Source organism: Lissotriton vulgaris, chromosome 11, assembly GCF_964263255.1.
Source record: "Lissotriton vulgaris chromosome 11, aLisVul1.2, whole genome shotgun sequence".
Classification (NCBI taxonomy): domain Eukaryota; kingdom Metazoa; phylum Chordata; class Amphibia; order Caudata; family Salamandridae; genus Lissotriton; species Lissotriton vulgaris.
This window is the reverse complement of record NC_141699.1, coordinates 469216095-469242455: the sequence shown is the minus strand read 5'-3', so window position 1 is coordinate 469242455 and position 26361 is coordinate 469216095. Positions and strand designations below refer to the sequence as shown.

The 26361-nt window shown below is 46.1% G+C and overlaps 1 protein-coding gene across 1 annotated transcript in view; it reads right to left on the bottom strand.

Annotated features, from left to right (window-relative positions):
- Positions 1 to 26361, bottom strand: part of KCTD9 (potassium channel tetramerization domain containing 9) — a 221654-nt gene that overhangs the window by 139581 nt on the left and 55712 nt on the right. Inside the window, exons 2-3 of the mRNA XM_086943531.1 lie at positions 9970 to 10091; positions 7386 to 7429 (exon numbers count right to left, since the gene is read on the bottom strand). Of these exons, the coding sequence (XP_086799657.1) occupies positions 7386 to 7429; positions 9970 to 10091 (166 nt within the window). The remainder of the gene's footprint in view (positions 1 to 7385; positions 7430 to 9969; positions 10092 to 26361) is intronic.

Below are 26361 nucleotides of genomic sequence, written 5' to 3'. Positions count from 1 at the left end.
TGGGTGAGGGGTTGAGGGTGAGTGAGGGTGAGGGGTTGAGGGTGAGTGAGGGTGTGACCATATCCATTCCAGACACTGATAATTAATTGGCGACAAAAGTTATTATTTGACGTGGCATATCTTAATTGCTAGGTTTTTTAATTACTAGTTGATGTTTAATTTTTGTAATCATTTTTTTAAGTATGCACCTCTTAAAAAATAAATAAAAATATTGCTTGTTATGTATTTCCATTTGTAGACCTAGAATAGTTATGGTGCATTGTATGTAGCTTTAAAAAATAAAAATGTAGACTGCTCAATGTATTTCCGTGAATAGATGCAGGTTGCCTCTTTCTGTCAAATAATATCCCTTGTTCAACTTACTATAGTGGCGCGGCATACTATGAAGCAGAGGAGGACTGACTGTCAGAGCCTTGCTCTTTCCTCTCTTGCCAACAGGGCTACTCCAGAATAAGACCACGAAAACCATAATTTGTGAAACATGGCCATTTGACTCGCAGCCCGGTCAGTGGAGGGGCTCCGCTTTCTGATCCGTAGAGGCTGATGCGCAGTCACTTTCTTGAAGAGGAAATGGGGAATAAAAACTTTACTTTTGCAGTGATGTCGATGAACCTGGTTTGATGTCACACTGCTGCATTGTGCTGATTTTCTAAGTAAAAACATGCATAGTGAGGAGCACTAATACGGGTTTGAGATGGTGGAAGAGCTGCTTATCTCTTATGGAGATAGATTATCTGGGGGGAGGAAGGGCTCCTAATGGGAAGTGTAGACGGGGAGAAATTGAGAAAAAAAAGCTGAGCAGGGAGGGTTTTATTGCGGCTATCTGTTTGCCAGAGGGGAGGAGAAATGCAGGCCTGAGGCAGAGCACACGCTGAGAAGCTTGTGGGAGGGGGGCTGGGCTGCCTTTGATCTGGTAATGCGAGGCAGGCAGGCAGGGGGCTGGTGGCATTGTGCACGCGCTTTTTAGGGCTTGCGCTTGCGCAATGACCTAAAAAGCACATGCACTTGAAGAAATCGCCAGTGGTGGATCAACACTGGATAAGCCGTAATAGAGCTTCGCCAGCGATGCGCAGAAGCGCATCAGCAGGCGAGCCCTAAAAACAATGAGACATGAAAATTAGAACTCTATGAATAAAAATTAGGGAACTAGAAATAAGGCACGGAGCGATCATTAAACAAAGGCCACAGTGGAAAGAAACATAAAAAAGTAACAAAAAAGGAGTACCGAAAATATAAAAGAAAGATTAGGAAATGCAAAAAATTATCAATGAAAGCAGAAAACTATATAGGAGTTTAGAAAAAATGAGAATAAACAAATAAATATAAAGGCAGAAAAGCAAAAAGTACTGGAGTTAGAAAAAGGAGCCTAGAAGTATTATCATGCTATAAATAGAAAAGGGGCAATGAATAGACGACCGGCTTTAAATGGGTGACGAACAATAAGTTCAACCTCAGCAAAAGGTTCCGAATCATGAAGGAGCACTGGGACTCGAAGATAAAAAGGACAAATAGGCTTTACACAAGGAAAATAATTAAGCACTTTGAATCTGAAAATGTCACTGGAAATAACCTGTGGCGATTAAAATATGAAGAAGTGGGCGAACATTTTTAAAGAAAGAACTAGAAAATGGAAAGGTAGGCACATAGTAAGAAATGAGTTAACCTAGAAATAGGAAACCTCTCTGAGGCAACAGAAAATAGGCAGCCGCTGTATGTCGGACACTGACCCACTGTAAAGGGAGATCAGGGGAACCTGCTGCGCCCACAATCGAGGGTCCCCTTTTGACAGGAGAGCAACCAATTTTAAAGTCCTGGACAAGTGGAAGTGCTGTGGCTGCTCCTCGGGCGAGTGTGTGACCCCATGCAGCGCGGCTGACGGCTCGGTTTATCATACAGAGTTACATGGGGGCTCATTTGTTTGGCTGGGGCACCAGGCTAAACAGAGGTCCACCGAGGTGCCGCCTGTCGGACACTGGTGTAACCCAGAGAACAAAGTCACAGGCTACACCTCGCTACAAAACACACAGCCAATCAGATTAGTCGAAAAACAATATGGCGCAACAAATATCCTTTAGAACTGCTTCGTATAAAGGAAATGTAATGAAACCTCGGGCAAGCTCTTCTTCAAGACTGTTATTAACAGCCATAAAGAAAATGTCAATTAACTGAGCAGTCATCTGCATGTTTTACCCTATATCATAATACCGTTAGGTTTACACTTCAAATTCAGAGCACATTCACTTAACAAGATGTCGCCATTGCGCGAATAAAGGAAAAAAAGTGCTCACCCACCAATTAAAGGAGACAGTCAAGCCGCAAGCATACGATCCAGTCCAGGTCGGCGGGGCCTAAAGGAGACAGGGCAGTCACCAAAAAGCCTCACTTTCAATCAGAGGCCAGCGTTTACCATAAAGGAGGATTCCGGCCAATAGAAAGGATGGCCGGAGCTTCCACTCCACTTCCGAAATCGCCTCAACGACAATAGATCTCGCAAAGCGAGCAGCGCATGCAATGCAACGCTAGGCGAAACCTAAAAACTGGCCCAGGAAAGGTGGCCCTCACTCACGCATACCTCCCCAAATATTTTATTGGCCAGCCCCGGGGGCCCAATGATTTAAAATATTAAATGCAGGTGGCGTTTTATTTATTTGCTTGAAAGAAGCAACAATCCCGGTGGACTTGACACAGGATAGCTTTTTTTTTAAAGGCAGGTCATTCAGTGGTTCTACAAATATTAAAGAGAACAGGGACAATTGGGCACACCACAATCTACTGAGTGATACAGTATCTAAGGAGGAAGAGAAACCAGCTGGGTATGGTCACTCAGGAAGGGTTTAAATCAAAAGTGGATTGAATCTACCAGACCTACTGCTGAGAGCCAGTCAATCAGAATATCAAAATATATTGGCCAAATAAAAGGCTGCAGAGAGGTCAACAAGCAAAATCCCTGCATCGATGTCCTGGTCCCTTGTGGTCAGCAATTCGTCCAATGCGGCTAATAGGAAAGATTCTGAGCTTTGTAGGCTGAGATGTGTTCAGTTGCTTATACTCTTTCAGGACCCTCACAATGTTCTTCTCCATAATCAAGAGAACACAGCGAGAATGGTGATGTGTCTGTAGTTTTTCAGAGTGACAGGCACAAGGTCAACGCAGTTGGACAAGGGAGTACATCCCTAAATCTTGCAGGACTTGTGGACCTGTCCATTGAAAAGTGAAAGACCTATATCACAGACAATTCTGGTAGCAGCGATACCTAGGCTTTGGTGAATAGACACTATGAGGGGGTCATTCGACATCAGTACATAAATTTGGAGATTGAGAAAAACAACTTGAACTCAGACACCACCACCAGTATTCTCAAAATGATTGACCACCACCCCTGAGCAACCTTCAAAACTGTTTCCCCCAGGATCAGGTTCTTACAACAAGTCATAGATAGTCACCACCTCCTTCACCACTAATGAGTACAGGTTGTTAGAGAGCTCTTAGAATGAAACACATTGTCATTGGCTGAAAAGTGTCCCATCCTAATTTAAAAAGAAAAAAACATTTGGCTGAAAATGAGCTAAATGTCACAGCCTAATAAAAAAGTTAAAACTATCTACGGTCCTTAGTTAAATTAGAATACAATAAAATGAACTAACCTATATCAATTGTATAGAAAACTATTTTAAGGTAACCCTAGGTATTCAAATGCTTCAGTTTTGGACAGTAATACTAACATATGGTACACTGGAGGCTATTTCTCGTCATACCATTACAAGGAATGTGAATCGCTCTATGGTTTATTTGCCAGTAGATCTGTAACCATTTTGATAGTTTAACGATTCACCTTGCGTAGGTAAGGGATTTATTATGTTATAATGGCTATTTTGCTTCTCATGATATTACCGGATTTATAAATATATTTATTGAAAGTTGCAGAGTTAAATTTATCCCTGCTAAGTTCATTGAAGTGAAAGTAATTGGAAGACAGTAATTAAATATGAAAGTATTTTACATACCATTATAGCTTTGGAAATGTTATTAGGTTCTTGTGCTAATAGTACATCCGATTCTGAGCAAGTTCTAAATGCTGCTTTGTGCTAGCCAAGAATGTGATTTACTAGTTTTCATCTAATCAGCAAAGATCTACTTTCTAATTTTGGTCTTTCAGACATAACAAATTTCCTACAAATGTCTGTCTTTAAAAATAAACACATGCACACAGCGATTGCTCCCTTACTAGTCTGGGGCCAGAACTCATTTCACACGCACAAGCGGATGTATTTGAGGTTCGTAATATTTGGTGCTGTCAAATCTGGAGTCCAGTTATGATTTTAAATCAGTAATTCGTTCTCTTCCAGTCATCTACCAAGTCAACCATGCTGGTTGAGCTCTCCCTCTCCAGAGGCCTATTATTAGCAGCATTCGACCATGGGACCAATGTTTTTCGCACTCCATTGCTCAAGTATTGCACATCACTGCACTTATGAGCAGGGCACGATGGCCTTGTGGCCCATACCTAGACAGACTCATGTTTTCAGTAAGGCACCCTCCACCAGCTCTTTTCAAGCAGTCCAGAAGCACTCAGCTTATGAACTCCTACACTTTCAGCTAGGAGTTCATATGTGCAGCTAGCTCTGGAAGCTGAGGGATAACTCTAGGAACCACTTACCTGGGGGAAACATAAAAGATGGTCTTGGGATTTTTCCACTGCCGCAACCAGAAGTGCTGTGCTCCCTGCTGGCTGTACGTTATTGTAGTTGGAAGTCAATCTTAACCCTAACAATTGTCTACCTAAGTGGTTCTTACCAAAAACCACCCATTCCTTTGCCATAGGTAGAAGCATGCCTCAAGTAAGCCCCCACTCCCCACTGCTCTTTTATTGCAGCATGAAGCCTTTTGCAACATGCATCAGGGAAGTAATGAAAACAATGGCAGCAGCTTTGGGTGGACATGCAAAAAAAAACACCTTATTTGTTGAGGACTTTCTTCTAACCGTAACAAAACTGAGACTGAAGTGGTGCACGGAAAACTAAAAAATTCTCTTGGGCTACCTTTAACTGCAGGTAAGGTCTGTAGGACTGTTTAGGCCAACGTGAGCATCCTGAATTTGTCATTTTTCAGGAAGAAGTTGATTGAGAGGATGGAGATCTCCATCTTACTTCAACACCAAGAAATAACAGAAGTAATATCCTGTGCTTATTTCCAATGTTGGAAGCCTCACTATGGCTCTTTTGTCTTTATTACAGAACAGACAAATGGCCTTCTGAAAGTTGCTCTGATGTGGGTGGGATATGGGGAAGGTTAGGAATGCCGGAATATATTCTTCCTGAACTATATGGAGCACCCATTTGTCAGATGTAATGCTCCCCCACCAATGCAGGTAATAACGTATTCTGTCTCCAATATGGTGGCATTCTGCCACTAAGGACAAGCTAAAGCAGCTTGGAAGATGAGGCAGGGAGGAAAGTGTGGTGCACGGTACTAGGCAGTATGCTGTCCCTGAAGGCCTAGACACAAAAACACCGGCCTCAAAAGGATTGGAAGTGTATGTTGCAGGGGTGTAGGGCGTAGGAATTGTCTTTGTGCCAAATCCCTTTTGAAGCCTCGAAAAGCATGAAATTGCTGGGACGTCTGCTATACGGACTCAAAAAGTCTGATTGAATGTGCTGCGGCCCTATCTTCTTTAAAGTGCTGCAGTGAGCGTTTGCTTTGTCTCCAAATAGCTATGAGGGATCAAGTGGGATATTCACCTGAAAAACCTGTAGATTATATACACGTGTGGTGCCGAAGCACCACACTGGTAACGACAGCCATGCCTAAGCAACCTATAGTGTTCGGACCAGACCAAATGTCGTATTTTGCTGCATCTTGGCCATCCCCAAACCAGGATGACAATGTTCTAAATTGGAGCCGCAAATATTTCGGGGCACTTGAAGGCTACTCACTGGCAGTGGTAATTTTTTGCGGACTCAAAGAAGTGGGACAGACTGTGTCAGAATAGGTATACGAGACAACCTTGATTGAGGCCCTGATGGTTTTCTGTCAGAGTCGGGCCAAACAATTGGGTCCTCCTCCAGCGTAGGTGGTGTCGCAGCTGTTGTCATTGTTGCAGGAACCGGCTTGTAATGTGGTGGCACGTTTGAAGTCGGGATGTGTGCTGGTCCCGGAGTCATGACCGATTCCGCAGATGTGTCAAGAGGCACAGATGGCGTCCAGGGCAGAACCGCAGATAGTAACGAGACTGGGGGCATTCTCAGATCTTTGGGGTCCAAAAGCACGCCAGAGGAGGGTGTTGAAGAGCTGCAACAGGAGTTATTTGAAAGCCGCTATCTGCTGTGACGTTGCCCATGGACCTTGAAACTCCAGTTGCATCAGGATTAGTTGTGGCATCAGTTTGTCTGTAAGAGATCAGGACAGACTGAGAAGCCCCTTGAGGTCCATGCAACATCTCTGAGTGGGCGTGGGTGGAGAAGAATTCCACTTTGTCTTCATGTGTTTCTTCTAGTGCTTTGGCTTACCAGAGAACTTTAAATGCAATGTGTTCTTTTGCAGGAACAGGCTCAAGAGAGAGAGTGGGTCTGAGCCTTTTACTTCGACTTAAAGAGAATCTTAGCTGCCTTTCTTCTGTGTTCGTCGATGCAGAGTTTTGCGTTGCATTCCAAGATCACCTTGAAGTTCATCTGGGCACAGTTGTCATAGGTCTTGGAGCTGTGCAACGACCCTAGACAGCAGAGACATACTGTGTGTGGGTCTATCACAAACATCTGTTTGTGACAGTCCCTACAAGGTTTAAACCCTGTAGTCTTTGGTGGGGACGTGTCCCATGCACACTGAAAAAATAAAATTTGTAACCAAAACTTAGTCAGAGACGAGGTAAAAGATTGGAAGAGACCTCCGAATCCGCATCTGAAGGAATAGAAAGAAAGGAACTGCAGTCAGTGCTCTTGGTGGTGGGAGGGGGGGCTGCTTATTTGTGGCCCTGATGTCACTTCTGGGATGGGACAAAGCTGACATGGAGCTGTGATGCCTGGGTGTGTTCACAAGGTGAGGAATCTGCAGTTAGAAGTATGTGTATTACATAACTGACCTTCTCTCTCTCTCATGTGCGATAAGATTTCAGACAACTCAATAAAGCAATTACATTAAAATTCAGGTACAAAGACTCACAGTCTGCAGCAAAGCTTCTGATTTTTTTACACAAGAAATAGTTAAATGATTCATAAAGTTAATGTTACAGTTTTTGATACCATGAATTAGTAATCTACTATGCTTGGAGAGTGGGAACATCTGTTGTACAATCCTTATAGGAGACAAGAGGAGAAGAAAAAAGAGGACTGTGTTATAATTTATTGTATCAGTATGAGCAGCGTTACGAACGTTCAAGGAACTGCACTTACCCACAAAAGGTTCTCCTTCACCTACATAGAGAACGTCATCATCTCTGGGAAAGAGAAACAGGAGCACATGAGAATTTTTTTAATAATGACCCATTGCTCTACGACATTATAGCACCTCCCTTTTCAATAGACTTTAGCTTGGGGCGCCAGAAGTACTGGGATACTGCTGTTAGGTGCGGTTGTGAAAAACCATACAACAGATTGCATTAAGCTAGCATTTAGTAGGTTTTAGGAGAAATTAATCTTCTTACTGCTATTTTATCTTTGATGTGAATTACTTGAGCCGCAATGTGAAGTGCGTCGACGACCAAAGGTGATCATTCAGAAATTCAAATGTTTCAGCTCTTTTCTGCCTTCAATTTTCTCACAAACAGATTATTCCTCCAATGGGCCAGAGGGTCCATTCACTCAGAGTACTAGGGATGGTATAACGACTAGGGACTTTACATCTACAACCCTGAAGTCTGAATTTGCTCTGCTGCCCCTCCAATGCTAGAACTGACAATACTAACAAACTGCACTTTATAAGTTAAAGGTAGGAGAGAAGCTGCTGCAGATGCCTTTGTGTCTTTTCCATTCTTGTAGTGGGTTGCCAAGACAGTCACCAAAGAAGCACAGAGCCTCAACTTGGATGTTGCAACTTCAAGTACCATATGGAAGGTAGTGGATGTGTAGGAAAGCGAGCTCTTAATAGCAACCCTGAGCCACTCCAATCTTTTTGGTCTGGGGTGATGAGATGAATAAAGGAGGTTTCAAATATATGATCAGTTCATCCATTCATTTTAATTACACAAGCTCCCATGTTCTTGGTTCTATAAGAATTAAGAGACTTGTTAAGACTGCAGCCCCTCATCTATCTTTTGATAGCTGCTATGGCATAGTCTGCACACAATTGTTCAGGGTGAGAGGTAATACGATGGGTATACAAGTTAATTTCTGCAGTGAGAATGACATTGCAAAATAAAGTTTAAGGGTCTTGAAGGCAACCAAGTACAGTGTAGTCTATTCACTTGTGCTCTTCCTGAGGCCAAATATTTAAAACTACCTCTCACAATATATGCTTTGCAACGGTCATACCTTGGACTAGATCTGGTAGCGAAAGGGATATCAGGAGGATGATTAGAAAATGAAAACTCTGCACCAACACCAACCATACATTGTCATGAAGAGAATGATTTCTCCGAGTTCAGAACATTCCTCAGCAATATTTAGTTCCTAATGGATTTAATTAGCCACCCATGTATTACGATAGCTTAACTGGAACAACATAGCTCCTTACTCAGATTAAAATGCATCATTGCAACCCAATAATCTAGCATAAACTCAGACTGCATAGCCCATACAACTAAATTTGCCAAAACAGTTGCGTGTAGCTTGTGCTTGTCAAGGTTCGGAGAATCACTTGATAAATGTTTGCTACATGTAGAGTTGGATCTTTATCTTAATAAGCACATATTCTGGAACGCAACAGTGTTGAGTCACTGTAGTGTAGTCACTATACATCTGACTATTGGGCCAATCCAAGATCACCACTACCCAGTGAATCTGAAGGGAAATCCCTCCGTTCCATGACGGAGGCGCAAACCTGTAAATTACTTATAAATAGTTTGAGACTTTATGGCGTATCAAAAGGGCTGTGAAGGAAACGCAAACATTTTCTCTTCTCAGATAGTGAGTAACCCAGGCCAATTCTGCCATCTTTTGTTTGCTGAACTTTTTCTACATTTTAATTGAGTTTCAGTTTAACTACCATGTTGAAATTCACATGCCACTGAGGGCAACTTTTGTGTACTTGCGAGATCTGTATTTAAGCTGCAGTTATTTTTAAATACAAGCCACTGTGAGTAGCAGGTTCAAATGAGTCAGCATCAGCTACATGTTGAAACTCTATATATTTGTTAACTTTGTTGTGTCTTAACCCTTTCGATGCTGATGATGAGCTCAGCTCGTCATCACCCACGGGTGTCGTGTGCTGATGACGAGCTGAGCTCGTCATGACACCAGCAAATTGGCAATTTGCCGCACAGCGCAAAAATCACCGCAGCAGCGATGCGGTTAAAGAAGGGAGGATTACCTCAAGTACTCAGTGTAGTGTCTTTGCTTCTTCTTCTTAGAGGAGTGTGGGTCATCCACGCTCCCTCTTTGTTGGTACCCTCACTCGTAGAAGGTATTTCTTTGCATGTGGTCTCACTGGAGTGGGTTTTACTCGTGTAGATGGAGGAGGGAGGGTTTCAAGTCATCTCTGAGAACCTGACTTGTCTGAGCTCCACACCAGGCATGCCACATCTCAACTTGTTACAGCATGTTAATTTACTACACTGACTAACATACGATATGAACCCTCTCCAATAAAAAATTTAAAAAACATTTGCTGAAAAATACCTCCACCAGGTTACATGCACAAACATGTGGTTGAACAATAATTTTGTGGGCTCATATTTAGAAGCAAATTTGTTTCAGGACAAACATTAAAAATGATAATCCCTTAACTTGAGGATCCATATAATTGAAAATCATTCTATATTACAACCAGTCATTAGTGACAGTTTTTCTACATACAAAAGTAACACTTAAGAACATTTACCTTATTAAAGCAATGTCGTCTATGAGGCCCCCTCTGCTATTATAGATACTGGCAGCTTTGATTCCAAGTTTACTGCTAGCTGCAGAAAGCAAGTCCGATAATGTCCCATAAACAGCAACCACCTAGGACGAGAAGGAAATAATGTAAATCTCAGCCTCATGCCTAGGTGGGGAAAAAGCCATATATTTACGCTTTATTCAACAATAAAGTCCAGGCTTCAAGACTCTTCTTGGAAAAGGAAAGGTAGCACATGTGGGTGAGAACATGTGGGAGATAACGTTTTCATTGTTGCTGTATGGTGAGGAACGTATTAACTGATATCAGGATAATAGCTCCTAAGCAGCTCGTTGTAAAATGGGGAGCCATTCCTAAAAAGGTCACGTGTTGGAAGGAAGTATGTGTATTTCGTCCAATGAGTGTAGCTATCTTGCTGGTTGAACAAATTGGTGTTAGGCAAAAAAAGAATTGGCTGACTTGCCAGCTGAATACTTTGGTGGTAGACAAGAAATAACTTGCAGAGTTCCAATTATCTTGTGCTACTCAAGACTGTCACAGTGATGTACTGACATGTGGCCCAGACTGACAAATAAAAACAAGCATTTGCAATGCAATAGGTCTCGCATTAGGAACGTTTGAGCTATTGGTTTTGTAAATGATCAATTTTTTTGTTATGTTTTGGTTTTGAAAATAGAAAAATTAATAGCTTTGTCATTTACAATGCCAATAGTTTTAACGTTCGCAAACGTGACACCTATAGCATTTGTAATGCAATATGTGTTGTATTTACATGACTTAGATGTATTAATATTACAAATAACAATAGCTTTTATTTTTTTAATAATTAATACTTAAAAAAAGTTATTGTAATTTATCAAGGCAATAGCTTAAATTTTTGTAATTACTTTTGAGAAGATTATGTTCAGTGTATTTTATTGTGATGAAAATCCAAGAACAGAAGTAAAATATTAATTTTTTTTGTGACATTTGTAATAAAGCTTGAAACATTGAGAGAACCAGTTGTTGTTGAATGGTTGCACAGAGTGATGCTGTGGCGTTCAGTGGTGCCGAGTGATGCTGTGGCCTTCAGTGGTGCAGAGTGATGCAGTGGCCTTCAGTGGTGCCGAGTGATGCAGTGGCCTTCAGTGGTGCCGAGTGATGCAGTGGCCTTCAGTGGTGCCGAGTGATGCAGTGGCCTTCAGTGGTGCCGAGTGATGCAGTGGCCTTCAGTGGTGCCGAGTGATGCAGTGGCCTTCAGTGGTGCCGAGTGATGCAGTGGCCTTCAGTGGTGCCGAGTGATGCAGTGGCCTTCAGTGGTGCCGAGTGATGCAGTGGCCTTCAGTGGTGCCGAGTGATACAGTGGCCTTCAGTGGTGCCGAGTGATGCAGTGGCCTTCAGTGGTGCCGAGTGATGCAGTGGCCTTCAGTGGTGCCGAGTGATGATGTGGCCTTCAGTGGTGCCGAGTGATGCTGTGACCTTCAGTGGTGCTGAGTGTTGCTGTGGCCTTCAGTGGTGCTGAGTGATGCTGTGGCCTTCAGTGGCGCTGTGGCGTTGAGTGGCACTGAGTGATGCTGTGGCACTGAGGGGTGCTGTGGCGTTGAGGGGTGCTGTAGCGTTGAGGGGTGCTGTAGCGTTGAGGGGTGCTGTAGCGTTGAGGGGTGCTGTGGCGTTGAGGGGTGCTGTGGCGTTGAGGGGTGCTGTGGCGTTGAGGGGTGCTGTGGCGTTGAGGGGTGCTGTGGCGTTGAGGGGTGCTGTGGCGTTCTGTGGCGCTGAGTGATGCTGTGGCGTTGAGGGGTGCTGTGGCGTTGAGGGGTGCTGTGGCGTTGAGGGGTGCTGTGGCATTCAGTGGTGTTGAGTGCTGCTGTGGCGTTGAGTGGTGCTGGGGCGCTGAGTGGTGCCTAGTGGTGCTGTGGCATTGAGGGGTGCTGAGTGGTGCTGTGGCATTGAGGGGTGCTGTGGCATTGAGGGGTGCTGTGGCATTGAGGGGTGCTGTGGCATTCTGTGGCGCCGAGTGATTCTGTGGCGCCGAGTGATTCTGTGGCGCCGAGTGATTCTGTGGCGCCGAGTGATTCTGTGGCGCCGAGTGATTCTGTGGCGCCGAGTGATTCTGTGGCGCTGAGGGATTCTGTGGCGCTGAGGGATGCTGTGGCGTTGAGGGATGCTGTGGCGTTGAGGGATGCTGTGGCGTTGAGGGATGCTGTGGCGTTGAGGGATGCTGTGGCGTTGAAGGCATTCCAGCAGCTACTGCGCTCTTCCAGAGACAACGTCCTATTACTGTAGGGATTGTAATTAAACTTTTGGGCATGATGGCTTCCTGCATAGCAATAGTGCCCTATGCCAGGCTACCTGTGTGTCTTTTACAGGATTGTTTGGCAAGACAGTGGGCACAAGTGGAAGGCCATTGGGTGACTCCAGCGTTGGTAACAGGGGCCCAGCATTGCCTCCACTGGTGGAACACCAACAACCTCTGAATGGGCAGAGACTTTCTAGATCCCCTTCCGCAAGTGACCATTACCACAGATGCCTCTCGAACAGGGTGGGGTGCTACCTTCATCACATGACAGTCCAGGACACTTGGCCTGTTCGCTGCCATGGGCCACTGCGTGAACTACCTGAAACTGCTAGCCATCAAGAGAGCCCTCAGTGCTTTTCACCGAGTGCTCACAAGACTGTGGTCATAATAACAGACAAGATGGCTGTGTTCTAAAGTCAGAAGCAAAGAGGGGCATCCCCCCAGCTCTCACAGTTGGCACAGGAGGTTTGGCACTGGGCAGTACTTCACAACATTCACCTCTTGGCCCTGAGACAAAGCACATTCCGGGAATTGGCAAAGACTTTGCAGACCTGCTTGGCAGGACATGTATGACACATGTTAAATTGTACAGCGTAATCAATCCACTAGACACAATGTCGTCCAAGTGGTACCAGCGTAGTCAAGTGATATTTAATTCTGATGGAACCGGCACAGCCAACACGTGTTTCCTTTTAAAAAAAAAAAAAGACTTCCTCAGGGCTGCGGAACCATAAAATATAGAAATGTACATTTGTATGTATACATAAATGGTAACACACCGGTCTAAACACTCTAATTATGTGGACATGCAAATGGAAAATATGCCATGTGTGCCCAAACAAAGATAAAACCATGTCATAATGATACGGTTACCAAGAGCAGGGTGTAAGAGGGAGATGTACATCCCCAGTCTTAAGGAACTAGTCCTGATGGGGAGGGTAAGGTCTTGCATCTACTGTTAGCCCTCACACTTCCCGAAGGGAGTCAAGTTTCATCACTGGGCTTATGCTCCTCGTTTGGCCGGCGCTGCAATGCCTGATGAGACACCTATTGAAAGGGTCACTTTCACAGAGATCTTTTAAGAGAAAAGCCGACAGGTGAGTGTGGGTATTCGGGCTAGGACCTGGAGTAAAGGGAGTGAAGTACATGCTGTGAAAATATGTACAAATATTAAAATACCTAAGGGTATCCACTATGAGATTTTTAATAGCGTAGTAACCTTGGTAAGTTAACAAGCATTTGCAATGCAATAGGTCTCGCATTAATTAAGTTTGAGCTATTGGCATTGCTAAATATTGCAACACCAATTGCAACAAAAGTCTATAAATTGTAGGCCAAAAAAAATTGTATTTATTTTTGTAGCAATGGTGGCATGCTGCACTGATGGCTGGTGGTGTGTGTGCCTGTAGAAATTGTGCACTGATGCCTGGTGGTGTGTGTGCCTGGTGAAAGCGTGCACTGACGGCTGGTGGTGTGTGCCTGGTGAAAGCGTGCACTGACGGCTGGTGGGGTGTGCCTGGTGAAAGCGTGCACTGACGGCTGGTGGGGTGTGTTTGTGCCTGGTGAAAGCGTGCACTGACGGCTGGTGGGGTGTGTGTGCCTGGTGAAAGCGTGCACTGACATCTGGTGGTGTGTGTGTGCCTGGAGAAAGCGTGCACGGACGTCTGGTGGTGTGTGCCTGGTGGAAGTGTGCACTGACGGCTGGTGGTGTTTGTGCCCGGTGAAAGCGTGCACTGACGGCTGGTGGTGTGTGCCTGGTGAAAGCGTGCACTGACGGCTGGTGGGGTGTGCCTGGTGAAAGCGTGCACTGACGGCTGGTGGGGTGTGTTTGTGCCTGGTGAAAGCGTGCACTGACGGCTGGTGGGGTGTGTGTGCCTGGTGAAAGCGTGCACTGACATCTGGTGGTGTGTGTGTGCCTGGAGAAAGCGTGCACTGACGTCTGGTGGTGTGTGCCTGGTGGAAGTGTGCACTGACGGCTGGTGGTGTTTGTGCCCGGTGAAAGCGTGCACTGACGGCTGGTGGTGTTTGTGCCCGGTGAAAGCGTACACTGACGGCTGATGGTGTCTGTGCCTGGTGAAAGTGTGCACTGATGGTGTGGTTGGGAAACACCAATGACATCGATGGAAATACATCGCGGTGCTATTGCACCGCGACGTTTACATCGCATTGTCGTTGGCATCGCAGCATTTTACTGCGCATGCTACAACGGAACGATGGCATTAACATCGCATGCAATTACATCGCATGCGATGTTAAAATGCCATTACTACGCATAAAATGGGAATGTACTTTGGAGTGGGATTTTAGTCGCATTTTTATTGAAACGGAAAACGTTACAATTTACTTATAAACATTGTGAACGTAACATGATATTTAAAATGGGAACATGGATTTTCAGAATGTATTATTCCCAATGTACTTATAAACATTGTGAACGGAAACGGAATTAGTCAGAATGTACTTATAAACATTGGGAACGGAAGATTATATTTAAAATGGGAACATGGATTTTCGACAAAAACGGAATTAGTCATAAAGGTAAATTTGCTACAATAGGACAGAATAAAATATCATTTGGCGAAAAACGGAGAAACAAATATAGCTTACAATGGCCGTATAGATGAAAAGGAGAGGATTTGGCCTAGCGGGTAGGTGTGACGACTTAGGTGTTGATAACAAAGGTTCGAGCCTCCTATCAACTCGCGGAAATTTAATGCGCAGCGTTAAATTACATTTTTATTCATGTATTACGGATGGATGCTGGAATTAAAAGTACACCAATTAAAAGTATAACGCGACATTACCTTTTTAGTACTGTATTACTGGATGGGTGTATGGAAGGATGCATGGATAGGTGGATGAATACATGGCGGATGGATGGTTGCATGGATGGATGCATGGATGCCTGTAAGGATGGATGCATGGATAGGTGTATGGGTGGATGGATGGATGTGCATGGATGGGTGGATGGATGGGTGTGCATGGATGGGTGTATGGATGGGTGCATGTATGGGTGGATGCATGGATGGGTGGATGGGTGGATGGGGGTATGGGTGGATGCATGGTTGGGTGGATGGATGGATGGATGCATGGGGATGGGTAGGTGGATGGATGGGTGTGCATGGATGGGTGTATGGGTGGATGCATGGATGGGTGTATGGGTGGATGCATGGATGGGTGGATGGGTGTATGGGTGGATGCATGGATGGGTGGATGGATGGGTGGATGCATGGGGATGGGTAGATGGATGGGTGAATGGATAGGTGTGCATGGATGGGTGTATGGATGGATACATGCATGGGTGTATGGGTGGATACATGGATGGGTGTATGGGTGGATGCATGGATGGATGGATGGGTGTATGGGTGGATGGGTGTATGGGTGGATGCATAGATGGATGGATGAATGGATGCATGGGGATGGGTAGATGGATGGGTGGATGGATGGATGCATGGATGGGTGTATGGGTGGATGCATGGATGGGTGTATGGGTGGATGGGTGTATGGGTGGATGGATGGATGCATGGGGATGGGTGTATGGATGGATGCTTGGATGGGTGTATGGATGGAGGCATGGATGGGTGTATGGGTGGGTGCATGGATGGGTGTATGGGTGTATGTTGAAGTTTGTAAACAAAACCCAGAGCTCCCCCAGCGGCCTAAGCGTGCCCGGGCCTTACACCACTTTCACTAGAAGAGAAGAGGAGGGGACTGAGAGGCGGAGGGAGGGCAGGAGGAGGGGACAGAGGAGAGGAGGAGAGATGAGAGCGGAAGATGAGAGGGGGCGCAGGACAGACGGTGAAAGGTTAGAAACTTGGAGAGGGCGTAGGAAGAAGAAAGCGAGACAAGAGGGCGCGAGGAAAAAAGATCCTGTTTTGATCGACGATTCCGTAGTTTATAAAACATGGGCGGCTTTGAAGGACAATTGTCTTATGATCGTCTTTTTGACCGAGGAACGGTGAGGAGGTCGAGAAGAAGGTCGAAAGGGGCACCAGCATTGTATGAGTTCAAAGACCACGAAGGTAGAATGAGCTTCCTAAAGGACTTCAATTCACCATGAGGATTGAAATCTGAAATACATTTGAAACACGTTTAAAACTCCACGTCCTTAGTTAAGGAGTGTATAAAAGTAATACAGTTCATATTGTAGGTCTAAACAGGTCTCCTCACTGATGGCCAGCTAATAACATCGGAAGTGTAATACAATCCTAATACCTAGGGTTACAGCAAATTGGCCCCTTTCCCCCACATTTTAGGAGTAGTCCAGGAAAACTAGAAGTCGTAGTTTTTCAGTTGCAATCGTGTAAAATGTAAGCATGCAGAATTTCCACCAGCGCCATATTATTAAAAGTGTCCACGGCGCAATGGGCGTCTGTTCTCTTTCTGCATCCCAGGGCACTTCGGCATTACAAAAGGGGCTTCTGAATGTTACAGAGTCCCTATTATACTTTACCCATTGATTTCACAATATGTAGTCCTAGGTTGAGCTCGGTGCCACCAGTTCTAGGATTCTCTTGGCTTTTTTTTTTACTACTTTTCAGCCACTGTTTGCCTTTCACGCAAGATGGGTTTCTTGTATACAATCCAGAGCAGATTGACTGTCTTGTATTTAGCTCTCTAGAGGAACAAGGGTGTATTATGTACCTCCGTGTAACCTCTGAAAACCAGTGTCCAATGCACTTCACGAGGCCCTAAGAATGTCATATTATTAAGTTGTCCGAATTTCAGAAGGCAGAGTGAACATTGTCAGCGGCAGGTCACAGTCTTAGTTCTCTGATTATTTTGAAAATTATAATCTTTTTAGCCAAGGAGTCTATTTCATAATTTCTAAGTATGGTTTTTATTGTAACATCCTATTACCAGGTTGCTCAACAATCTGAGAGTGATTTATTAGGTAAAACGTTCTTAAAGTCTCTAAGTATTACTAATCGCTTACTGGGTAATCAGGCAATCGTCAATCAACAAATATAAACAGTAGAAGCAATACAGAAAGTCTCTGTACTGTACGTATTTCATCTTGCACGGTAACTGGCATGCAGTAAGTCTTGTTTTACTGTGGGGCCTCAAACGTCGCGTTGTCATGTCACGCGATGTTAAATCGGCGATGTGACACGCGCTCCAATGATATTGCCGCACTTGCGGCGCAACTACTTGCGATGCCATAATGGCCGGTGAGATGGCCGATGCGATGTAATGCCCGCGATCTGAAGTGCCGCGAGGACATTAACATCGACGGATCGTCATACAACCGGTGTGGTTGTGTGTGTGTGGTTGTGTGTGTGGTTGTATGTGTGTTCGTTTGTGTGGTTGTGTGTGTGGTTGTGTGTGGTTGTGTGTGGTTGGTTGTGTGTGTATGGTTTTGTGTGTATGGTTGTGGGTGGTTGTGTGTGTTTGTGTGTGTTTGTGGTTGTGTGTGTGTGGTTGTGTGTGTGTGGTTGTGTGTGTGTGGTTGTGTGTGTTGTGTTTGTGGTTGTGGGTGTGGTTGTGTGTGTGGTCATGCTTGTGGTTGTGTAGGCGAGACCTAAAAATTAACCACAAGTGCTCAACACAGCAACAGGCAGCCTTGCAGGACAAACCGGGGATTTCAGCCCTCCACATCGACCCCCACAAACAAATGCCAAAAGTAGCCACAGCAGAGCCCAACAGGCACCCGCCAGACAGGCGAGGAAAAGCAAGAAGCACAAGCAATGGCGACCACCGCCAGCAACCTCTGGTAAGGCAGTCTTGCGAAAGCGGACCACAGAAAAAGCAAAGTATACACCAGCCGGAGAGAAAGCAGCACAGACCTCTGACCAGGTAATCCATGGCATAAAGCTACGCCCAACCCAGCCAGATGGGAAGCACAGCAGGACTCCGGCTTGGCGTTCCAACCCCACAATCCTCAGAGTAAACCCAGCCAGAGAAAAGGACCGCAGACCACCAGCCGAACATCAATTAACAACTGGTAAGTGGGGAAAAGGGCATAACTGAGGGGTCAAAGACAAAGTAAGAACAGTATGTATCAAACAGGCGGACACCCTTAGACACCGGTGGAAGGGCCGCCCAGCAAATAACCAGAAGGAGCAACAAGTCAAAATGCACATGAAAAAAGACATCTGTAGGTTTATTCCCTTTCAACGAAAAAGTCTTCAATCCATATATGTTCGCGCAGTGCAGCTCTGATGTGACTGCGTACTAATGACCCAAATGAGGTTGATTTAAGTACAAGAGGCTTGCGATCAATTTATTTAGGAGCCTTTCAGGGTCACCCAAATGCTAATTAAGGCGTGTAGCACAGTTATGCCACAGTCACACAGTTGGAAAAACTAGTGCCCCGCGATGCCCTCTGAGCTGTCACAATGCACACACAACTATCGCTGTAAACGCCTCGATGTTTGAAGGGTGAGACACACAGACAATGCTTTTGACTGGTTCCATTTTAATTGAATAACATTCCTATTTGAAGGTGGAATATCTCCAGGCTAATGTACCTGCTGAAGAGATCTGTATAACTAACAGCTTCAAATTCTTAACGGGCTGGCTCGTCGTGTTTGTATTGATTTCATAATGACAGTTCAGTTTAAATTAGCAATCACAAATTCCGTCACATATAAATAACTCGCTATACGGGCTTAAAGAGAAATCAGCCTGTGGGGGTTCTGGGGTTAATCAGATAAGAACTCTCAAGGCTCTGGTCGGATGGTCTGTACCCAACATGCCACACATCCACTCATTCCAGTCCATGTGTTAGCTTAGCAGGTTCAGCTGCTGCTGCAGGCATCTGCTTGGAGATTATTCGTCTAGCTCTCAGAGTGCCCCATTGAGTTCATCTGCCTGCTGCAGAGGTCTGCGTGTACCCTCACGTCACAGGTAGCTCAGTGGGTTGCATGCTGGGTGATCAGATGCATATGTAAAAACTGAATCACGTTTCCTCTTCAGCTGCAGGGTTGCAATGTTGCATCCTTCTACACTGTACCTAATATGTATCTTTGGATTGGGGAACAGGTAAGCTTGAAGCACGTGGGTTTTTAAAAAATGGACAAGTATGGACAATAACGTATGTGTCAACTGTCATTCTTAAAATGTATACTCTTTTACCTAAATAACAGAGACGTATACACTGATGTAGGAAATGCATTTACTATCCTTCCCCAGTCCAGCAAGTAGAAGGGGGATCTTACCCAACTCTGCCTCCTTGAATGATGCCTCCCCGTACCTCTGCAGTCTGATCCCAGCAAGGAGCAATCTATTAAAACCAGGGCATTTCCCAAGAACCTGTACCTGGTATCTGGGCCTGCCATAGCTGCTTTGAGTGCCAGAGAGCTGGACAGCAGCGGCACTGCAATATTACCCTCGGACCAAAGTCTGCGAGCAGCTTCACAGATACAGGGGCCTCAGTTCATGGAAAGAGTAACTGACATACGTAATGCCTTCTGCGCCAGGACTGCCTCATGTGACCCCGCGGGACAACCTTCATAGATTTCTTTTAGTAGTTACTGACAAAGTAGCCCAGACGGTTGCGGCATTTATGTGTTCATTGCAGAACGTTTAGATGTCTAAGCTATACAGCCCAACCCGACTTACACCGAGTGAGGTTAGGGGAGCCCGGAGCAGGCTCCACCCCTTTCACAAGAGTTTGAGAGTTCTCCCGCAGAATAAAACAAAACGGACAGCAGGAAGGTCCATCCAAGCAGCTCTACTCAAGTCTGCACAGCAGCGTAACTAGGTACCCAAGCAAGCTCCGCAGCCACACAAGTGCTGCTCTAAGGCCTATGAGCGAACAGACAATGAGTCACGGCGGTGCCCGGGGGCAATATGCTAACAATCCTGCAGGCTGAGTGCTGATATTTTCTGCCGAAAGATGAGGCTGCAAATTCAGATCGTGCAGCACTGTGATTGCTGTGAAATGTGCATTCCTTGTCAGAGGAGCGTGTTCAGACCCTGCCGGGATGGGAGCCTGCTGGGAGCTGCCCGGGAAGCAGCAGCAAAGAAGACGGGGAGCAGACAGGAAATGGATAATGGAAGATAAAAGAAGGCAAGAGCAGTAAGTAAAAGAAAAGGAGGAGGTGTAAAGAAAAGGAACATGAGAAGACCAGGATTACGTAGGAAGGAAGAGAAAGGAGACAAGACATAGACAAGCATTGGCCGCGAGTCCACGAAAGAAAGTCTAGCAAGAGGCAGAAATAATAATTTAAAATAGTCAGCCCAGGAACCCTCCAAACTAGTTAATCTGCTCACGGCGGATCCCCCGCCATATGAGATTGTTATTTCACTCGCAATTATACAGTGTTTAACAATGATTTATTATTACCACTGTTAATCACAAGGTGTCAGTTTGTAGACACGCGCATATGGAGCAGGATTACTGAATAAACAATAAAACCAGAGAATGATCATGTTCCTGTGCAGTGCGACTTAAAACGTTTTCAAGTGCAAAGTATTTGGAGATGAAATTAAAGCTGAAAGATGCATGATTTACTGAAGCCTCGTATTCCCATGCCGGGGAAAAGCCATTCTGTCTGATGCAGAGGAATAAAAGCGCTCGCCCGGTATGTACATGGCTGGGAGACAATCACACGCCATATAAAACAAGCATTGGCCGGGCAACAAAGAAATAACAAGCATTCGCGGCCACGAAATGAAATTAAACAAGCGGAAAACGAAAGCCGTGGAAAACTAGATGTGCCGGCCGGCCAGCAGTGAATAATTAGGGGAGAGAGAGGGGAGGTGCTGGGGAACAGATGGCCTTGAAGCAGGGGGCGGGGCAGCGGAACCCTTTGAAGTCACGGCCTGTGGCCGTGAATAAGTGACGGCGGGGGCGGGGGGGGGGGCCAGCGGAACCCTTTGATGTGGCAAATGCTGCTGGCATGGGGAAGCTCGTGCATGAGGAGCTTGTCACGTGATTCGCTTCTCGTGAACTATTGAAAATCCGGATCGTAAAAAGTGGATGCACGGCATTAGGTCTCTCTACGAGACCTAAAAACCACACAGGTTGGTGGGTTACTCTGGGGCTTAATGTGCCCAAGTAAATGCTAAATTGGTGACATGTTTCACGCCTTAAATGTCCACTGCTGGATCAATGGCGTTTCTTCAGGCCCTAGAGAGAAGTGAGATAGTGCACGTGGGTGGATGGGTTCCAAAAAGAGGTGGTAACCCAATAAAGTTAAAGATACTGAAGGGTCAACCACATGGCTGGCATCGGAGCGATGGTGGTTGAAATCCTTAATGAAAGAGAAAGTACCTAAAAAACAGAAGGGGGATGACACAAAGAACAAAAGGGGGAAATGGGTGAGAGAAGAAACAGATACTCTTAATATAGCGTTCTGGTAGATGTAAACATGTTGGAAGATAATTAGTGCATATTGTGAGAAGTTGGCCTGATATATGATGTTCACTAGTTCTAGTGATCACCTTGTATCAGTCCAAACAACCCTTACGGTGATTGGTTGTAAGTCAACCTTATAGACCAGCTATCCTAGTAGCGTGGACAAAAGCAGTCTTTAGGCTAAACTCTTTATGGCATGTGAAGCCAGCTGTTTTACCACATATAACCTTTGAATACCAAATGAAAAGGACACCACACAGGTAGTTATGAAAATAAACAGTTATTTATTATCTAACATACACCTCTGAACTCTTTATGAGGTCAGAGGGCTAAGCACATGACAAACTCTTAGGAAAAATACGTTTAAGTTGCACGATTTACAATGGTGCCCTACGGGCACGGCAAACCATATACTAAATAAATGGAATGCGAAAGTCAATTAAAGGAATGGAGCTGTCCAGAGGTTGTAGGATCGCTGGGACCACGCTATACTAACTTGAGGTAAGTAATCGGAGGCCCACGGAGCGCGTGTGCAGAGTGTGAACTCACACGCGAGATGCGTACAAATGTCTATGGACAGTACAGTTTTAGAGAAAAGATGAGTTCGGACGTTCCTGACTAGATAGGACTGAAACGACAATGGAACTGGACACTAGGATAGTCAATCCAAGGGTGGATTGGTGAAGAGAGGAACCTGAAAGCAGAGGGGACAATGTTCAAAGTCACTAGCCAGTGACTGGAGTGGAACCAGGAGTGGAACCAGATGTCGTCGTTGCGATCAGGTGAAGGTGGACGCTTGTCTCTGCAGCCACGTGGACCAGGTGGTGTCTTCGACGACCAGGATGGAGGCACGAGCTGTCCCACGCAGGCTCTCGCTGTCGGCGGTGTCGTCTCCGGATTCGGGTTCAACAGGCCTTGGCAAAGGCAACCCACGCGGTGAGTGGAAACGGCGTCTGGAGTGGACCAGGAGGGTCCGGGGTGCTCCTCTGTTGGAAGGGAGCAAGGGCCAGTCTGGAGCAACCAGACCAGCAGCAAAGTTGTCGGTGTTCGACGTCTAGGAGGTCACTAGCCAGCCGGCAAGTGACCAGACAACGCGTCGAGCAGCAAACAGGCAGAAGGGCCCCACGCAGATCTCGTGGATGCTGGAGGGCTGATCTTCGGTGCAGGAGCTGCTCGGGGTCGGGGCTTCTCAGTCCCCAAAGCACTTGAACGAGGAGGCCTCGGAAGTCGTGCTGGAGCGAAGTGCTGCTTCTTTCAAGATGGCCGGTCCCACGTGTCTCGTCGCACCCACGGGTCTCAGCTCGGCTGTAGATGTGGGTTGAGGTCGGAGAGGTCTGGGAATCCGGGCCTCGTCGGGCTCTGAAGTCTGGATCCTTTGCAGGAAGACAACAAAGTGAAGTCGCGGTACGCTGATGGTGCCTGCAGATGCAGGGTGGACACTCCTTGCCCACAAGGGAGATTCCGTCTGTCTTCTGTGGAGCAGAACGTCGAGGTCCAGAGTTTCTTCTTGTGAAGTTGATCAGGATAATCCAATTTGGAATGGGCCCAGCTCCTACCGTTATCCGGCTAAAGGGGGCTGCACTACGACTAGGTCCCTCCTCTGGGTGGGACCAGGAAGGGGGGTGGTTACACCCCCTTTCCTTTGTCCGGTCCTGCGCCAGCTCCGGGGCTGGGGTGCCCCAGGAACTGGTTTGGACCGGCATATGCACAAGGACACCTTGTGTGCCCCAGGCATGTCTCATTCCTTTCAGCCCTGTCCTACCTAATACACAAAATCCTGTCTGGGGTGGTGCTAGCACCTCCCAAGGCAGGAAACCCTTTGTCCAAGCCTCCCTCGCTGGAAGGACTCCCAGCAGCAGGAGGTCAGACTTGTGTCTGTGGTGGCAGCATCCATTTTGTGATGCTGAGGCTCGAGTTAACTTTAACCGGGGTTCACAGTTACATCCATGTCGTGTCCCTCTAGAAGGGTGGAATGCTAACCCCGTCGCCAGAATTGGCGAGGGGTTAGTATTCCAATTCGTATGACACCTTACTCGACATGTTTTGATAATGCGATACCAAAGTTAGCAAATAACCGCGAGGATTATAATGCACTTAAGAGTATATGGTACGCATTATCATGGAACAGCTATTAGGACTTGGTTCCGCAAGCTGCAAACGGGCTCAGCTCATGCCAGATCACCATCTCACATAATTCCAAGCACTCGGCCTTCAGGATTGTTAAGGCCTGCCATAGGAGTGACTGATAGGAATATATGTGTCCATTTTAGGGTTAGATATAGAGATACTATATCTAAAGCAAAGGGTGATTACACCACCTTGCCCCAGCTGTCGTGCAGCCAGTTGTGTCTGTTTAGATGGCCAGCCAGGGGTGGCATAATACATGCTGCAACCCCTGGTAGGCCCTGGGTACACCTTTGCCCTGGATACCTAAGGTATGCTGTACAGGGACTGATAAGGTGGCCCAGTACCAATTAGATATGTACCTAGAGTACATGGAATCCATTTTACAGAGAGAGCAGTGGGCCTGGGGTCCTGAATAGCAGGGTCCCAGGTCAACTAAGTCGAAAAACCAGCAAAACACCAGGCAAAAAGTTGGGGGCAACCATAGTCAGATATCCACCTTCCTACACATATGGCACGTCTATACATCATAAAAGGTGGTGGGATTGGACCTTAGGAACCACAATTAAAACGTCTAACACACCCCATGGTAATGATGTGTCAAGGCAGCTGCAAGTCCTCCAGCAAAGCAAGTGGGGGGGGGGGCATGTGCACTGACACTGTCAAGTGCTGCCGCCCCACCCCAGTGCAAGCCGAGACTAGCGCTGGAGATGGAGCACATTCATGACCGTGAGGTAGTGAGAGAGATCACAACAGGGTGTCAGAGGCGAGAGAGAGGCATCCCGCGGTGGGCAAGAGGACACCAACGGGAGCACGCGGTCCCCTATCTGTGTGACATCAGTACTTTCTCACACACGGGAAAGATATACAGGTCTCGGGGAGTGCTCAGGCAATGCTTTTACAGATACTATCCACACGGTGACGGCAAGAGTGAAAGCTTACCCAAAATGGGGGAGAAATAGTATCCTGTGGCATATCCTAGCTGATGGCTTGCACCCTAGTACTTAATAAAGGGGGATAGGTAAAAGCGGGGAGGGGAGACAACATCACGAGTGCAGTTAGACACAGGGTATAATGGGGGGGGGGGGGGTTTACCAAGGTTTCGACTCACGCTTGAAATCTGTCCACCCAAGTGAGGCATCCTACTTACGCTTGCGTTGGGTGCTCGGTCAGTTGCACCTACCCTGCATCCGTGGATTCCTGTTCGTGTGCGCTCCGTAATCTGACTGCTATTTCTATGCTGGACGCCGTTCAGTAGAGGTGGTAACAGTTTCCTGTTTCTTTTACGTGCAGTATGTTCTTGCCCTAGGAGACGTTCAATGCTCATGCTTGAAAAGCAGTGTTCTCGCATGCTAGTGTCTATTGCAAACAAGAGTAGCCCCCCCACACACACCTCCCAAAAAAAAGTAACGGAAAGCTTTTTCCACAAATATAACAGGGCTTGTTTGTCTTATTTCTGAGACGCTGCTCTCCTCCCTGAACCAATGCAATTCTGCTGGACAGAAGATGGCTGTGAAGCTGGCAAGATGCCCCGCGCTGGCATCTGCTGTGAACTGCTTTTCATGAGGGAGAAATTCTGACATTCATCCTTCCAGGGTTGGTAAATTGTCCATCATTTGATTAGATGACAGTAACAGCTGTTATTATTTACAGCACCAAGGGACGACAAAACTGTAGTATGATACGCTCTAGAAACAAGTTCCAGTAAGAGATGTAGTAATTGGAGTCAGATGCTGTTCAGGGGTAAAAATAGCCTATTTTCAAGTAAAAATTGCATGATTGTTTTAACTTGTAATGCGCACGAAGTTTTAATACGCTTTTCACTTCTTTCAATTTGCACTTTCTGCCGTAGATTAATTGTTCAAAATAATGTGATCGATACCAATAACTATGAATGAACGAGAAAGTACACTAAATAACTATCCTAATACATATTTTCTTTTTCAATTTACATTCGATGTACTTCCCCTCACTCCCCTGATGTTTTAAAAGGGGCAATCCTTTGGCTAGGGTAAAACGGAAGCTCATTGGCAGAATACTCTTCGCTCTTATCGTTCGGAAGCCTATAAGGAATGTCGCCACGCACGAATCACGTGGTGTCCAGTTAACCAATAGGGTGTAGGGTCTCGAGGGTGGAGTGAAACCGTTTTTCAGTAAACGGTGCTCGGTCGGTTGGGTGATCCACTAAAGAACTGCAAGTCCGGAGGAGGGGCTAGCGGTGTGCTCTCCATTGATGACTAAACACAATACGGCTCCCTTGAGCTTTGGGCCGACGGGCTCTTGGAAGATGCACCTGCGTGTCGGTTCTGGCATCGAGGCCTTTGACTGTTGTGCCTTCTCTTCCACCCCTAACGATATTTCTCTACTGATGAGGGAAGATATCCCGAAACCCGAGACATGTCTCGGGCGATATCCTAAAACCCGGGACATGTATCAGGTCTAGAGATTCATCCGTCCTACAAGTACCGACTTGCACCCACCTGGGTGATCCACTAAAGAACTGCAAGTACCAGAGTCCCGAGGGGCGATCCGGAGGAGGGGCTAGAGGTGTGCTCTCCATTGATGACTAAACACAATACGGCTCCCTTGAGCTTTGGGCCGACGGGCTCTTGGAAGATGCACCTGCGTGTCGGTTCTGGCATCGAGGCCTTTGACTGTTGTGTGGCGGCCTTCT